Source organism: Tachypleus tridentatus, chromosome 4, assembly GCF_004210375.1.
Source record: "Tachypleus tridentatus isolate NWPU-2018 chromosome 4, ASM421037v1, whole genome shotgun sequence".
NCBI lineage: Eukaryota > Metazoa > Arthropoda > Merostomata > Xiphosura > Limulidae > Tachypleus > Tachypleus tridentatus.
The window spans coordinates 90,430,709-90,449,059 of record NC_134828.1 but is presented as its reverse complement, the minus strand read 5'-3'; the positions used below and the strand labels follow the sequence as shown (position 1 = coordinate 90,449,059).

At 31.4% G+C, this 18,351-nt stretch overlaps 1 protein-coding gene across 1 annotated transcript in view; it reads left to right on the top strand.

Moving 5' to 3' along the window:
* Nucleotides 1-16,407, top strand: part of tsu (40S ribosomal protein S12 homolog tsunagi) — a 29,237-nt gene extending 12,830 nt beyond the window's left edge. Inside the window, exons 3-6 of the mRNA XM_076499947.1 lie at nucleotides 4,106-4,183; nucleotides 9,889-10,025; nucleotides 13,991-14,118; nucleotides 16,064-16,407. Coding sequence (XP_076356062.1) covers nucleotides 4,106-4,183; nucleotides 9,889-10,025; nucleotides 13,991-14,118; nucleotides 16,064-16,091 — 371 coding nt within the window. The 3' untranslated portion in view covers nucleotides 16,092-16,407. The remainder of the gene's footprint in view (nucleotides 1-4,105; nucleotides 4,184-9,888; nucleotides 10,026-13,990; nucleotides 14,119-16,063) is intronic.
* The last annotated feature ends 1,944 nt before the right edge of the window (nucleotides 16,408-18,351 follow it).

The window sequence follows — 18,351 nt, the reverse complement described above, 5'->3', positions numbered from 1 at the left end:
TTGGAATTTTTGTGCTGCCTTGTGAATTTCAGTATAATGATAGCCCCCACCTCATCCAAAAAAAAAAAAAACCTTTAAATATATGTAATATTTGTGAGGATGAATTCTCGTATTACAGTTGCCAGCAAGGCAGCTAATTCAAATCCACCTCCCCCACATCTCCTGTGTTATCCTTCATCTCTTGGTGGTCTAGGGAGGGGTCACTTTTGGTTGGAGCTGCCTATGTTTTAATCTGTTCAGAGATGGAGACATTCATTTGACCTGTGGTGTTTTCTCCTACGGCTTCTCAAGATGCCTTTTTTGTTGATCTTTTGGGAAATTTGGATTTTGTTTTCTGACACCTTTCTTTACTTAGTCAGTTTTTTACAAGTCTGATTTGGACCCACCTCTACCTTTTTTCTTCAATTAATCATTTGATCTTGTGAGATTTGTGGGCTTTTCTCTGTCTTCTACTCTCTTATTGGTGGAAGAAGGAAGAAACTATTTAGTTTTCTCCTTCTTTCTGATTTTTCTGTTTCAGACTGGAAGATTTGCTGTTTTATTATGTAATGGAATAGATGGACCTTGTAGCCTCCTTTGTGTTTTTGTTTTCTGTCATTTTTCACCTCTTGGTATAAGTATATTTTTCTTGCCTGCTGACATGTTGATGGCATAAGTTGGAGTTGTTGGCATGTTTGTAGGAATTTCTTTCTCCTGATAGATCATGCTATATCCTGAGAGGACCTTTCTTTATAAGTTTTGGCAACTAGGTAAGGGGATACATCCATCTCTGCAGTTCTTTTGCCATCTTTTTCTCATATTTGCAGTAATTTGTAATTGATAATTTGTTTTGGTCTGTCATGTTAGATGAACTTTTCTTCCTTTTGTGGTGATCATTTCAACTGTGTATTCATTGGGATCATTCAGTTTCCCTTGAATTTTCTCATTTCTAAACTATCCATTTTGCATATTTTGGTCTTTACAAGTGAGTCATCTTCTGAGTTATGTCTCATCATATTCAAAACATTTGTTTTTTTGTCAACCATTTCATTTATCCAGTGAGGGACTTTTTACAAGCCAGTATTCAGACTTCTTCCGATGCTTGTTTCATGTTCTGTACTTGTTTGGATAGCTTTCTTCAGGGAGTTTTCCACTACCTCATGGTTGTTTTTAATAACATCTATTTTAATCATAATCTTGTCTCTTTTCACCAGGGTCCCTTACATTTTACTTTCACTGGTTTCACTCTGTGGTGAGTGTTGTCCAGATGCTTGTGCTTCTCTTAGTCCAATTCCACATTAGCAGTTACAGTTCATAGTACCCAGGAGAGTGTTTTTATGTGTACAGTTGGTTTCAAAACAAGACATAGCATAGTCACAAAATCATATGGTGTATCCTCCAGTATGTTAGCTACATAGATGTAACTCTTCTGTTTCTCTTTGGCACGAGAATGTGCTGAATGGAAGTGACTGGCTTGAACTTTACAACAAGTGTTATGTATTATAATTTATTCTGGATGAGTCTTTGATTTATTATGTTACGTATATTATGTCTTACAATTTCAAATAACCAGAAATTTTAATGTAGAAGTTAATTGAATGATCAATATGTATCAAATTTATGACATTTGCCAGCAAGATTAATGCACACAAATATATTTTAATACACAAGTAACAATACAGTTTATGATAATGGTTGTAACAACTAATGATTTATATTCAAAAGTTTTATGAATTTACAAACAAAAATATGAAGTCCTGTATCAAGTCTGGAACTGAATACTTCGTCAGTAGTTTACGAGGCACAAATTACTTTTATTTTGACACACAGATACAATTCACTCGACAAGAATGCTGGTTAACTCTGTTCTTCACACAAGTTTGTTCCTAATGCAAATATCTAATGTCCTCTTAGTTAATTCACTGAAGTTTGAAATGTTTAAAGGTGAATTTTACAGAAAAAAAAACACTTTACAGTCAAAAGAACTACTCGTACTGATTAATTTTGCAGGTTCACATTTTTTATGAAAAATATGTGCTAATAAATGAAACTTAGAACTTGGTACAGAAATAACCCTTTCCAAGCATCAATCCGAACATTCTAGTTTTTACGTTTGCCGCTAGGAAAAGTGCTGTGATGTAATAGTTGCCAAACAAGCTACTAACGTCAGTACATCGAATGTAAATAAACATGGCCAGTACATTTGGAGAAACAGAGGCAGAGTCTGTTTTGACTTTGTGTTCTGAACAGTGTTGAGTAGCACCATATCAATTCGAACCTACTCTGAACGAACCTAGAACAGTTACTTTTGACACATATCTGACAAGTTCTAGTGATGAGGGCAGTTCCACGAGCGAGAGTAGCGGAACTGTGAGTGATACTGATAGCACCCAGGCTGGTTACGAGTCGGTCATACCTCCAGTGGAAGAATGGTAAGCCAATGTCATGACAACAAATATGGTCTGTATTATTTCACATGCAATTTTAAGCATCTCGAAACCTGTCTGGTGTTTATAAATTATTGGTATCACAGACTGGGTTTTATTTGTTTATACTTTGCCAACTATGGTAACTAATACTCGGCCCTTCCACAATCATTGTACCAGGAATTTATAACTCGCAACAAAATGAATTTCAATTATAAGTCATAATTCTGTCTATAAAATCAAACTAGATGTAGCAGTTTGAATAGCTAATTTAATATTTACCATAAATGTATAATTTATGACATATTTCGTATGTTTGTGCAAGGTGTAGATGTGGTTTATGCGAGCAGATGCCAACCAGGAGAGAGTGCGTTTGTTGTCGCTCATACGACAAGGTGTCAAATCGATTAAAAGATGAAGAGTGCAATACCCAGACTCGAGGCTTTGATGGAAGTTGCCTGAATATTGATGTATTGGAAGCATAATACTATGAATTTGTTGACCAGTAACCATGTTATCATAAAACAAACATAAAGTAACAATATCAAGACAAAAAATAGTCTCACAAAGTATGTAATCTGAAAAAAGCACTGATAGATTTACATAAAACACCAGCACTGAAAGGAACAAAATGGTAGGCATGAAACAAAGCGTGTTTGGCAACTATTACGTCACAGTTGTAAAACGTAACAGAAACAGCCGAACGACCGAGAGGAACTTGAGTTTGAGGACCCACATATTTTGTTTCATTTTTTACTTAAAACCTAAAGTGTTTAAAAATATGGCAGCCACACAGGAATTATACCTAACCAAAGTACAATTTCTAAGGCAATTATTAAATTTGTTGAAAATTCACCTTTAAATGTTCCTGGCCAGATATCTTTAGTTTTCCGATTAATAACCGTTTGTCACAGTTAAAGTTTCCAAGTGTTTTGATTGTAGTTACTGAACAATATCTGTAAAACTGTCTCTCCACATGTTGTGATGTCTTGATTTTATACTAATTAGGCAAGATTCTTGAAAAATTCACGTGACAACAATATTCAAAGATTAGCTAGTGCTTTCATAAAACATATATATTGTTGATTCTTACACTCAAGAATCTTCTACGTATTTATAGAACAGGTGGGATCTGAGCAATACACATTTAACAATTCAAGTTTTTTATAATTCTAAATATATATTACACTGAAACAAACAAACATTTAAATCTGTTACACAAGAAATATGTGAAGCTGTCATGTGGTTGAGAATCATCTATCATAATCTTTGGTAGATAGTAAAAAAAAATACAGCCAGTATTTGTTTAATAAAGGTGGCTTTCTTGAAACTAATGAAAAAGGTGAACAGAATAGACAATGGAAGATTAATAAAGATTCAAAACCTCCCATTTGACAAGACTGAAGTAGATAATATTCTTTTGACTAAATGTGTTGAATTTGAGTTTCATGTGAGTAAGAGAAAATGTAGATGAATAGATCATACAGAAATAAGAGTTTTACAATGTTTATTTTTGAACTTGAAGCTGAGGGTAAAACTAATATACATGTTGAATCCATAATTATTTGATTCAAATTTGAGAATAGTTTAGCATGAGGACTGAAAGCTGTTTAAAAACAACTTTGAGATATTTGATTATTAAGTTTTTTTTATGATCTTTTATTCAATCTTAAATTTATCATCTTATCTTTATGTGGCAGATGGAACTGCCAGAGAAGATATTCGAAATTATGAAGCAATGGAAACGGATGACAATGACGAACCTGGACCTCAACGCTGTATGTAAAACTGTGCATCATTTGTTTCATTTATTATTCAACAATGTTTTTTGCATGTCTTCATTCTAAAGTTATAACCAATATATTTATTTACAAACACTGTCAGTAAAGTTGACAAATATTTTTAAAGATGACTATTATATGAAGTAATATTTTTAAATAGTTTATTACTGTAAATATTCATGTGCGAAGCTTATGGATGGGAGACATCCACTGGTACTTATGTTGCTTTAAAACTTGGCATTGGTCGTACCACCTTCATCATGGTCTTTCATAGTTGGAATAGTGCATTGATGTTGATCACTGCTTGCTTCTAGATTATATTGTTTTAAGATTGGCAAAAGTGAGTATTTTATTTTTGAAAAATTGATGTCAACACATCATCAAGAAACTATCACAGATGTAGCTTTGTATGAAGTACAAAGGTACTGGTCACTGTTATGGAGGATCAATAGCTTGTGCATTTTAAAACTATAACATCAGTTCAGTGGACATATCGTAGAAGTATTTTGACTGTCGTACAATAATTTGAGAGAAGTCTGTTTGTTCTCCAACTTATCCTAGGTTTCTGTTAATTATGATTTAATTAACTAGCAATGATTCAGGATCTACCAATGAGAAGTTATTTTTCTTTTAAATGAATAATTTCATAGCTTCAGTGTGGTTTAAATATAGATAAGTCACTGGGGATAGCTGGTAGGGGACTGTTATATTTTCCTCTTTCATTACATGGGGTATACATGCAGTTTATTCACTTTTAGTCAGTGCTGGCATATTTCTTTCAAACAGAAACACTTCTGATTTTAAAAACTGGCAAAACATTAATTTTACAATTGGATATTTTTTTCACATCCCATCATTAATTTGAGTGATTTCTTTTTTACATGTCACTTATACATTCTTTTAAGATGAACACGTTTATATTTAAGCATTTTTAAGTTACACATTTCTTATTAATTTTTTATAAGAAACTAAAATAAAGAATATTCATGACCAAGCATCATAATGTTATTATTCTGTACTTAAAATCTGTATTTCCCCCTCCATATTTCAAAGACAAATTTTTGTATATCTGTCACTGTACATTGCATTAGTAAAATTGCTAGTCATTCTGAAGTTACTTTTGTTCATCCTCATGAAAGTGGATGAACTTTCCAGTAAACATTAAAATTCTGTTGTACACAAAGTTAGTATTTATTCTAAACATTTGTCTGTGAATTTACTGATTCAGTCTGACTCGGACTGTGACTTGGCCCAGTGCAAGATGATTTTTATATTAAGATGAAAAAAGCATTTTTCATCTTACACCTTTCATATTTCATTGCATAACCTCTGAAGCACAAAAAATGAATATATTTGTTGTTTTTTTTTACAGGGTAAAACTATCTGTTGTTTAGCCAACTACAGCACTAACAGTATTGACTTCATAAATTCTGATCAATGCACATTGAAATAAGTTGAAAATATGAAATAATATGAATAGTATCCCTTTTTATTTGTTTTTTATGCACAATATTTCTTGTTTGATGTGTTTTTTTAGTGTTCAGGTTTTGGCTGTCAACTTTTTCACAACTATTTTTTGTAAATTTATAGTTTTATTGTTGCATTAAATACCTACAGGAGCACTAACCTCCTGTGAAAAGGAATAATGAAGGTAATTAGCTATAAATCATAAATAATGTGAGAGAAGTTCATGGCCTGTGTTTAGTGGCATCATGAGGGTCATTCAGTTTTCTGGGAATTGTTTATTTCTCTGCGTAATATTGTGTGCATCTCATTTCCGGTGTAGTGTAGCCGATGCCAAGAGTGTGTGTGAAAAGATGTTAGTGGTATTTTAATTTTGAAATGGCTAAATGTATGTATATTTTTAAACAAATATGCTTCAGTGTTATAACACCTGGAGAGTGATACAGTAATGTATGTATGTGACTCTTTAAGACGTAATTGTGAATGTGGAAGTAACAACTAATTTATTATTTAATGAAAATTGTTAAAATTATATTTCTCAGCCTAATCCATTTTCTTTAATGAGAGATTGTAAATTTTCTTTAAAACATGGATTTGGTGTATGTGAATTTATTCAGTTTCAACAGTAACTTAAATATATAATAAAAATAAATGTATTATTTCTGAACACTGTCTTCTCCTTTGCTCTGACTTCATGATTTTCATTTGAATTCTGAAGAGAAGACTTTACCTAGCTCAATAAAATAAAACTGCACATGTATACATCTTTCACAAAGTAATACAGATGTTTGAAAAGGTAGAATGAATGGTTGCACAATGAAAATCTTGAACACTTAATGATTTAATCAGAAACTTCTATGACTGTAATAAAATTTTTGCATCTTTTTTATTTTTTATTTTCTGTAATTAACATTTCTTGAGAATCATTTGCAGAGAATTTATTTGTTATTAGTTGATTAAGCTGTTATTGGAAGTAATATCAGTTGATTCAGATATTTGGGCAATCCTTAATACTGTCAGAAAAAAAAACAGTTTACAGTTTGACCTGTAAGTAGTTCTCTGTCTATGTGGTAATAGTGCCTAACTTATGAAAATGCAGCATACAAATTCCTATGTTATACATCCAAATTCATAGAAGACTAGATTGATATTAAAACGGCATATTTTTTAATGTGTATACTACATGTATTTTTCAGGTAATCTGTTTCTGTACCAACAAGTTTTAGCATGATAGTATAATTTACCTATGTTATTTAACTTTACTTAGAGGTGGTTGGTTGTGGCTTGGTGATCAGGATGCCAGACTGTGAATGTAATGGTCCATGGTCAACATTTGTTGCCATAAAATTGTGCTCTGCAACTGGTGCCAAAGGTGCCTGATAAAAGTGAAAGTCCACAATTCCATTAGCTCAGTAGTTGGTGGTGGGTGCTGTTGACTGTCCTTTTCTCTAGTCTGTCTAGTATAGGTACAGCTAATGCAGGAACCATTTGTATAGTTGTATGTAAATATCCAAAAAAACAGACATAGTTCTTGCAGGGAAGAACAATGGAAATTATTTGGAAAATTTAGGAACAAACCAAACAAAGACATAGGAACAAACCAAAGGTCAGGAAATGTTGTTATCGTTTCTATAAACTTTTTATTTTCATTTCCAAAACTCCACCACTGGTGTAGTGGTAAGTACAGATTTACAATGCTTAAAATCAGGGGTTTGATTCCTTTTGGTGGACTCTGCAGATGGCCTAATGTGACTTTGCTGTAAGAAAAAAACACACACACACACACTCATTTTCAAAAATATTTAATTATACTAATTTTAAAGTTATAAAAATGTTCTCTTTATGACACGATGTCAGGTAAGCATAGTTAAGCTTTGATAGTATGGTAGGTGAAGGTAAAATTATCTATAGACACAAATCCTTTTTATTAATAATAATGTTAAATTTATTGAAGCCAAGCAACATGGAGAAGTAAAGTAACTTGTTGTTTATCTAAAAGAAGTTATATTATTACATATGAATTAATTTTGATCATGAAAATTTTGGGTGAAAATATTGTTCCCCAGCTTGATGTGTTGGCATTGTAGGTTTTAGAGATTAATAAGCAGGAACAATGACATTAACAGTTTAAAGACATTGATTTATTGCAGGATAAACATACATAAACATACCAGAGAATTAACACAAGTTTAAAGATTACATTTTAATATTTCTTAACAAAAATTTAAAGGACATTAGTTTTGTTAAGGTTTGGGAAGTTCCTGATACCATCATAAAATAATTGTAATTGTTTGCCCTGAAAATGGTGGCATAGTAATTATAATTTTCTTTAGAATGGGAAATGGTAGGGTGCACAAAATATGGTCATCTGTTCTGTTATAGCAAGATTTGCTTGAGACAAGTGGATTTGTATAGTTTGTTGTCCACTTATTGAAAAGCATTGTAAAGGAGAGAAACTGAACTTTGAGATGATACGAGGAGCTCTCAAGTTTCAACATTTACTGAAGGTTAAATAGGGTAGTTTTGAAAATACAAAGCATTTTCAGTACACTTTGAAATTTTTTATTGTTTTTGGTGTTATAAATCTCTTATTTCAGATAGTGGATTTATATTATATTAATTTAAAAGCTACAGAAATATTTTCTACCCAAAAAAAGTCAGATAAAGCACAGTGATCTATCGTCATCATTGCTCAGGTTTGTGTGTTTTAGGTGTACTTGTGTAATTGTTTCAGTTTCTGAAACAACGGCATGTAAAAATTGCTTAGCATTTGACTTTGGTGGGAGAAATAAAATTATGAATTTAGCTTGTCTCGGAGGACAAACTGCGTTGAAAATATTTTTCTCAACATTGGGAATTTGGAATATTTTAAATTAGTTTTATGCTCTTAGTGAAAATTAACATTTTTTGAGTATCTAAATATATGAAGGTTTTGTTTGAAAATGTATGTTTCATCTTTTCATAAATAGAGAAATTGTATATTTAATTAAGTGTATTCAGATAAATTGTTAACAATTTCTACAGGTTTTTTTTGTATTTAATTACATTGAGATTTTCAAAAAACAGGATGTGAAAGTTCATAATCTTTCATTTATCTTCTGTCTTAGACGTAACACAGTACTAACTTTAGATGACTTATACTTACATAACTTTGTTTATGTTTTATCATTTTCTTGTTGTGTAGATTCTGTTCAAGCTTAAAGGTGTTACAGAAACTTGTACAAGTTGATATGAGCTGGAAGGGTGTATCTCTCAATTAAGTATGATAGGAATGATCTTTGATGCAGCAGTTTGGATTTTGGGATGATACACTTGGAATTTTCATTTTGGCTTAATGTTAAAAGCAATAGGAATGTTGTAGGTTAATTTTTACTCTGAAAATCTGATTTGTAAATGATTTGAATGAAATTGATGAGAATTTCAGTTCACTTGTTTAACATACTTCATGCCATAACAGTCATTATTCAGGAAAACTGATATCTGTTGCCTACACCACTACGATATTAGACATATCACATTGCCATTTGTGCTCTAGTTTTGTGAAAGACTACACAGGTATCATATGTGGTAGATGTAGTTAGTTTACATATGTTCTTTTCTTTTACTCCTGGGCTCTTATAATTGTAGCCTGGCCTGGCCAGGTGGGTAAGGTACTTGACTCATAATCTGAGGGTTGTGGGTATGAATCCCAGCTACACCAAATGTGCTTGCCCTTTCAGCCATGAGGGTTTTATAATGTGATGGTCATTCCTGTGATTTGTTGGTAAAAGATTAGCCTAAGAGTTGACAGTGGGTGGTTATGACCAGCTGCCTTCCCCCTAGTGTTACACTGCTCAATTAGGAATGGCTAGCGCAGATAGTCCTTGAGCAGTTTTCCGCGAAATTCAGAACCAAACCAGATCTAATAATTGTGATCTGTTATTATTCTTGCTTTAGTTTTCTTTTTATGTAGAAACGTCTTCCATTAAAATTCAGCAACCAGAGGTGTTCTTTACAACTTACTTAAAAGCGAGACAACAGCTAAAATAAAAATAAGTATGATATGGTCATTTACAGAAAAGGGATTTTTGTTCTTGTTACACATTTTTGTGTTGAATTTTCATATACTCATCATTTGTTATTTGGTAATGTCTGTAGGGTATAAGTGGACCTAAGTACCATAAGAGTTTTTTTTTGTGAATCAATCACAATATATAATCTTAACAGTTGAACTATTGTGTTCATAATCTGTGTTTTAGCTGTGGAAGGCTGGATATTGTTTGTTACTGGAGTTCATGAAGAAGCACAGGAAGATGATATTTATGACAAATTTGCAGAATATGGAGAAATAAAGAACATTCACCTGAACTTAGACAGGCGTACAGGCTTTCTAAAGGTATGTAATGGTTTTAATTTGCTTGCCAACAATATGTTTTTATTACAAAGTTTGTAACAAGTATTTGCAGTTAAGAGAGAATTTCTTAATTTTTAAAACTTTTATTTTTTACATTTTTATTACATTTCCACTTTGCTCAAAGCAATAAAGTTCCCATGTTGCAATTTCATTATTATTACTTTATTAATTAGGTACCAGTCTTTAGGTTCACCAATGGGAAAAAAAAAGTTCAAATTTAATCTTCAAACTACACCATTGCTGAATATTATTCATATAACATATGACTCATTCAATCTGTAATCTGAGAGTTGCAGGTTTGAATCCCAGTCATACCAAACATGCTCGCCCTTTCAGCCGTGGGGGCATTATAATGTGATAGCCAATCCCACCATTTGTTGGTAAAAGAGTAGCCCAAGAGTTGGCGGTGGGTGGTGATGACTAGCTGCCTTCCCTCTAGTCTTTGCTAAATTAGGGACGGATAGTGCAGATAGTCCTCATGTAGCTGTGCGCAAAATTCAAACAAACAAAAAACAGACAAGATCACCCTCAGTTTAACTGTTCCAGCTCTTGCTGGAACATCTATTTTCTTCTTGGACCAATACTCATTCTTGTTATAATTCATTTTTCCAGAACAGTATTTTTTCTTGCTTTTAGTTGTATTTTCATATTTACCTGTTTCAGGTAATAATTATATTTTTCTGTAGTTGACTAAAATCTAGCTTTTTCATAACTCTGTTCACCTGTGTTTCTGCTTTTCCTGTATTGTTTTCCAAATTATTTACACATTTCTATCACGGTTTCTGGTTTTTAGCTTGACTTGCTGTAAAGTGTTTTCAGTTGCAACTTTTCATGATTCTGTTTAGTTGGCTGCATCTTACACTTGACACCATGCATGTGCTAAAGCTTTGTGGACAGTCTAGGATTGAGTTTGTTGAACTCTTTCCATACAGGCATTCTTTTCTGTGCGTGTCATGAGGTCTAACTAAATTACATTCAAAATGTGATTAAAATGCTTTTATTATAATGATATATGAATAAACTTGGCATCAATAAGTAGCTAATAATTCAACTTCTAATATTATATAAATTTTAAGCCCTTAATTGTTATTGCAATATTAAAAATCCCCAGTTTCCCCTAGTATAAGGATTGAGACATTTGCTCTCCAGGTATCCCCTTTTCTCTTGTTTATTTAACACAGCTGTCAGAAGCACAAAATTTAAAACAACTTACTTATTATAATATTGACATTGCTCAGGTAGAATATAATTTTTGTAGAATTTAACCTTATTTTGTTACAGAGCCATAATATAGAAATTCAGAACCATTTACCACACCAACCCTTCATTCTTACATTTACAAATAGACAATAGTTCTCTTTTATATTTATACTACCATATTATTTATAACCAACAGAAAGGTAGACTTTTAATATACAGAATTATATATTGTTTTATGGTATTTTCTGTAGAGAGAATTGTTTATTTCACTTCCAACTCAAACTCTATTCTCACAGTTAAGGTATCTGAGAACTTAGTTAAAATTTTAACAACCCTTGTCACAAGGTTAGAAATGTAGAAAAATTGCAATAGGTATAGAACTTTAATTTTTACATGTTATTCTGTATTTTTTTAAATATTTAATTGAATAAATAATTAATGTAGTTTAAAAGGTACAGTTAAATTTCATTGACAACCAGCAATATAAAAAAGGGAGACCCAGGTAAGTATTATATCCCTTGCTTTTCATATGTATCCATTATTGATTATTGTAAAAATAACTAAAATATGCAAATTAGAAATTTTAGGCCAGACATACACTTACAAGCATCTTGGGAGTAGCCTGTGAGTTATGTAATTCAATAGGATAATGTGAGCTACACATTTATTAATTGATTTACAACTTGTGTGGTGGTAATGTTAGTTAGACGTGGTTCAAATGGCAATAAAACAATAAAGTTTATATGTAAACAGGTGTATACTATTACAAATTTAAAGGTATTTAATATAAACAAATGAAGTTTCTTTCATGTTACAATTTGAAGTAATTCTAGATAGATAAAAACAGTAATTTAGATTTCTTTTATATTTTTTATGGTGGTTACAAGGCTGATCAAACTGACCCACCCTATATAGTTAGGATACAGATAATAACAGATGAAATATAAATTTTTACAGAAAAACATGAAATTTACTTAGGATATTTCAAAGGTTATGCAAATTAGATTTGAGTATTTTTAGAAAAAAATTTATTTAATCTTGACATGAAAGTCATTTTGGACTCTGAGCTGTAAACACTTTGACCCTTGTATGTTCATGGAGAATCTTTTAATGAAAATATTTCATTTAAAAGACTTAATGGTTCCTGAAAGCTTGTGAAATTTTATGAAGATACATAAAACATATTAGAAATTATAGTATGGAAACTGTAAAGGTTAACCTAGGGTCATGAACTCAGTACATTAAAATTAAAATTACTTTGCATGTTGGATATTCAACACTGAAAGAAAACATTTTACAAGAAAATATTTGGTTAATAAATTTTAATTTAAAAAAACCTGGTATTTTTTATATGAAAACTTTGTAATGGTTACCTATCAGTAACCTGCAAAATTTTGAAAATATACATGTATGTTATCAAAAATTGTAATATAATTACTCTTGTTGACACTTTTGTGGTTATGAGCTAGGTGGATTCCACCCAACCTGTAATGAAAGAATTAAACTTGAAAAAAAAAAAAAAGTTAAAAGATCCGGCTTATACCAAATGTTTAAGCTTTGGTTTAGTAATAATTTGTATAAAACATTTTCCTTTTTGAAACAATACTGGACTTAGGCTTAACTATGAAAGTTTCTAGGCTACATAGTCAAATTGTTTCTCTGATACTGGACACTTGATTGACTGATTGAAGAGATACAAAAACTCTTACTGTACTGTATCTCTAACTCTTAATAAAAAAATTTATAACAAAAAGTAAAATAACATTGTTAATGCGTACAGTTTACATATAATTTTGGCTTATGGTTTACATTAGACCTTATTAAATGACAGTAAATTTACAAGGTGCCCTGTCTACAAAATCACTTACAAAACAGATAATTACTCTGCAAATGTTTCAACAGACAGTTATAATTTAGATAAAAATGAAACATTATTTTAATTCTGATAATATATAAATAGGTTTATATAAATTAAGCATCACAATAGAATTGTCATTGTTAGTCCTAGTTGTCAACTTCATGTCATAACAGATAATGCCTGTAAACAACAACAAAAAAAATGATTTAAGATGAGTTACATTGTAAAACAATTCTCACAAAATATATAACAGACTAAAAAAATTTACAGACCAGCCTTCTACTGTAAAAACAACCTTGGATAAAATGTTGTGCAACAACAGATGGAATTGGAAAGTACATCAATGGTGGTTTTTTTACCAATTAACATGTCAACACTGCAATACTTTATGTATAAATCAAACATGATGCCACATAGAAACAACAACTGGTAAAGAACATCCTTGAAGCTGTAAATTAATGGGAAATAGATTCAACCTTTGCATCTAACTTATTGAAAGTCAACATCAATTTCATCCAGAAAAAAAATGCAAAAATTTACATATTTGTGAAAATGGTAAAAAACAAAAAAACTAGACAGTTTAGAAATAAGCAAATCTAGAAAAAATTATAAATCAAATTCAGATCCTCTTCACTTGTCTCCAGGTGAATGATTAGTTCATTTACAGTTATTTTTTGAAACGTGTACAATCATTCCTACAAAACACTTCTCTATACCTGGTGATGCCTTTATTGGCAAAACCAGTCATAATAAATGTTATTTGTGAAACATACAGTTTTGTTTTTCCTGAACTCTGTAATCGGGGAGTTTCACCAAGCACCGATAGTTTCAAGTATCAACTATATGTATGTATATTATGTTTCTTTCTTTTTTTTTTCTTTCTTTCTAGGGATATGCCCTTGTAGAATATGAAACATTTAAAGAGGCTAATGCAGCAATAGAAGCAATGAATGGGTCAGATATGCTTGGACAGACTATCAGTGTAGATTGGTGTTTTGTTAAAGGACCAACTAAAAAGTATGTTAAATATTCTCTTAATTTTTATTAAAATGGTTGCATTTTATCATGTCTTAGTTATAATCTCAACTTGAAATTTGGTGATGTGCTTGTTTCATAATAAAGCAATACCAAAATATTATAATACAGAGATATTTAATATTAGTTAGAGGAATTGGCTTTTCTTTCTTAATGTATAATGTAGGCAGTGAAGGGCGATATAGATGAGGGACGTTGTGGGCTTGAGCACCCACATCTCGCTTTCCTAATTTCTAATCTTCTTTTGTGAGATTAGTGAATTGGAGGTTAAGACAGATATACGGTGTATCCCCACCAAAATGTGGGTCCTACCTCGACAGTCACTTCCAAAACCTAGGATACATTTTGTAACCCACATTGTAGCTTGTAGCCTAGGATCTTTTTTAAAATATGCAGTATATTTTGTTTCATGTTAATGTGTTTAGTGTGTGGTTTAAAAATTTATGGTTACAATGAATCAGAGGTTGAGATTTGCTGTTTTTATTGCAGTCCTTCTTCATGATTTTAACTTTATTTAAATGTTTATTTAATTTCACTAAAGTCATTCCAAGAATCAAAGATGGGCAGATGGTTAATTAAATATCTCTACATTCACATTTATAAAACCACCCAGTTACACCTTCTAGGTGTAGTTTTACATTGAACTTTTTCCAATCTCAGGATATAATTTACAAAAACAAATTGAATTGTTTTATCAATAATCAATTACTAATGCATGTTTCAGTGTTCATAAATGACTATCTCCATTTTTTTTATAGTTTTGTGTAAAAGTTTTCCAGAAAGGTGGTACAGTATTCAAAATAATAATTCCATTTTGAAAGCACTATTTTCATTTCTATAATAACTTTAATAATAATTTTGATTTAAGTTTAGAATAGATAAGTGACTAAAATAGAAGAAAAAGTGAAAACCTAAACTAGGGTATTTTTACATTTCTGTGCTTTCTTTCCTTATGTACAACTGAAGTAATTATAAGGTCTTGATTCAACAATGTAAGTATGTTGGAAGTAAATTAAAGTAGGTTTGTTACCTTGGTTCACTTAGATTGCACTGAGTTGTGTTAGTGTCAGCTTTATGTACACAAAGTTATACCAGTCACTATAAAACAACAAACAATGATTCCACGTTTCATTTAGTCAGACAGTGGTTAGTAGTAATATTCAGATTGAAGGTTTTAATTTGATTTATATGATCTGCCAGAACAGAAATGTTTTAAGGTAATGCCTCCTTTATATATATATATTGAACCTCTAACTGCTATAAGGTTTTTATCATCTCCCAAACAAATATGGGGAGTTATTTTGTCTTGGGATTTTAAAGTCTAGCGGTTAATGCTGAGCACTGTAAGTGTGGTTTATATAATTTCTGCAGGATTGCACTTTCAGGTTATGGACATGTATACAAACAATAGTCAAAACCAATTATTCAATTACAGTAACCCACGAATTGGCAGTTTAAATTTAAAAAACAAACGACCTGTACTTTTAAAGTTACACAGCAGTTGGTTCCTCCTAGTGACCTGAATAATTGGTGTTGCACTGCTGCTTTCACATGACAGTTTTGCTCTGTCTTCTCCATTGTTGGAATTACTCTATTTAATTATGAAATCTTTCATTACCATAGTTCCTTTTTTCATTCTACTCAGATATGAATATAATTATAAGAACATTTTTTGTGTGTAGTAGCCCAAGGGTCAGGTAACTTAAGAATCTTGTAAATCTTCACAAGTATTCATAATAGTTGATTTAGTTGAAATATGAAAGAGAAATGGTAAGATACTAGTACATTGTTTATTTAGCTTTTCTGATTTTTTTCTTTGTAAAATAATGAATACCAGTTGTTGAAATGTAAGTTCATTGTTGATCGTGCAAATTAAATTTGCAGAAGTTTTGCACGTATTTCAGAGTACTTGAATTTTTCTTTTCAGGAAACGTAGCCACAGAAGACGCCATTGAAAGTGTGATGTGCTTGTTTTATATTTAATTACAGTTTTTGTTATAACATTCATAAAGAATAAAATATCAGTGATGCTTCTCAAGTGCTTACGAGTTACTAGTATGTATTGAAACCCAATTTTTAATATACATGTAGACAGAGATTAAATGTTTGAAAGTGAGAAGTTGAATGGACATTTCTTGTGCATTTTTCAGTATCATTTCTGTACTGTAATAACCTGGCAATTTATTTTCTTAACTGTATTGATATTCACTTTCCTGTCTTGCATTTGTTGATTCAGTGTCTGTAATAAAAGGTAAAGTTATCACTTTTCAAGAATGGTTTCACATTATTACTATGTGTACAAACATCATCAACTTTGCCGTCACACTTACTGATTTTGGAAGATAAAGTACATCCAAGTAATTTTGAATTTCTTGTTAAATTAAGAGAATGGTTAACAAAAGTATCACACTTAACTATTAAGTATTAGTTTGCTCAGTTAGGTAAAATGGTGCAACTTGACAGTTCACTGTAGAATGAGGAAATTCCTGATATTGTTCTGAGATAGTTTGTGCAGCAGTTTGAAGACGTAAAATAACATATTAAAAATGTCTGCTGCAGATTTTTCCAAATCATTTTATTTGTTCTACAAGAGGTCTATCAATTAGTCAATTGATTTGTGCCATCTGGTTGATTCCTACATCCTTTTTGCCACAGTCTGTAGTTGACATCATACAGATTTATGCACACTTACAACTATGGAGCAAGCTACTTTGTAATACATCAAGAAGTTTCATAATAACTTGATGTATAATATTAAACATTTAAAGATATGGTATTTTTACTTAATGCAGTTACCATACGAGTTCCTTGAATAATACGAATAGAAATATATACAATATATTGTTGTGTAATTTGATTAAAAAAAAGTGTTAAAAGAAGGTGTCTACACTTTTTACTATATGCTTCTAGTTAGTAGCTATTTAGCAACCTTTCTGGGAGTGACAAATAATACATAGTTTTCTGCAGTTTCAGTTAACATGCTGTTTACATAAAAATTAAACACTTGTATCAGTATTTGTATAGTTATTTTAAACGTTTCAAAATTATAAAGGTGTTAGGATGTAGACACTTGATCTTGTAATCAGTTCTGTTAAAATATGAAGCGTATTTGTTTCATTGTTCACTAAATATTAGGTTACAAAATTAATTTATTAATACACTAAGTTATAAATTATTTAAATAACGTTAGACCTCACAGTACTATAAAAGTGTAAATTCTGCGGATAAATATTTCATGATACGCTCCTCTTAATATGTCAGAATGCATGTGAATTATTTATCATGCTTTTAATCCTTGTAGCCGTAACAGACTGAATGTATATGAATGGATGGTTTTATAGAATGCACTTTGAAAGTGTGATATTTCTGTAATTGGAATAATGATACTTACAGGCATTCACTTGATGATAATTTGTACTACTGAAGCTTTTCTTTTAAGGACTTGGCATTCACTTTTCTATAGCACGGACTAAGTTTTGATCCATGTGTACCACTGATGTCAGTACTACAGGACAAAAATTAATGTCAAAATTACGCTTGTAGTAAATTCAGTTTTATCTTACTAGGTAAATATATACATTACCTTCTTCGCATTAGGCCTTGCATGGCCAAGTGGGTTGGCATTCGACTTATAATCTTAGGGTTGCAGGTTCAAATCCCCGTCACATCAAACATGCTCGCCCTTTCAGCCATGGGGGCATTATGATGTGACGGTCAATCCCACTATTCGTTGGTGAGAGAGTAGCCCAAGAGTTGGCAGTGGGTGGTGATGACTAGCTGCCTTCCCTCTAGTCTTTTATTGCTAAATTCGGGACAGCTAGCGCAGATAGCCCTCGAGTAGCTTTGCACGAAATTCAAAACAATTCTTTACATCTAGACTTGCTCTCTCGTGTTTTTCTTCCCTCCAAAGTGGCAAAACTCACTACATTAATTATGCCTGAAAAACCATCACATCTACATTAACAGGTAAGTCTTAAAAACAATACTTTTTGCTCGAATGTTTTCTCCCTTTCTCGTTCTTTTTACAATCAGGTCTTGGATTTGTTATTCAAAAAAGTTTTTTTAAAAATGGTATGCAACCTTGGAAAATATGGGAACGACTGGTCTAGAAGCTTGTAGACACTGACATGAGAACTGATTAATATCAGAAGTGTGTACATTGAAATTTTTAATTGTATTGCTTGTATGCTGTATTAACCTAAAAATAAAATTCAG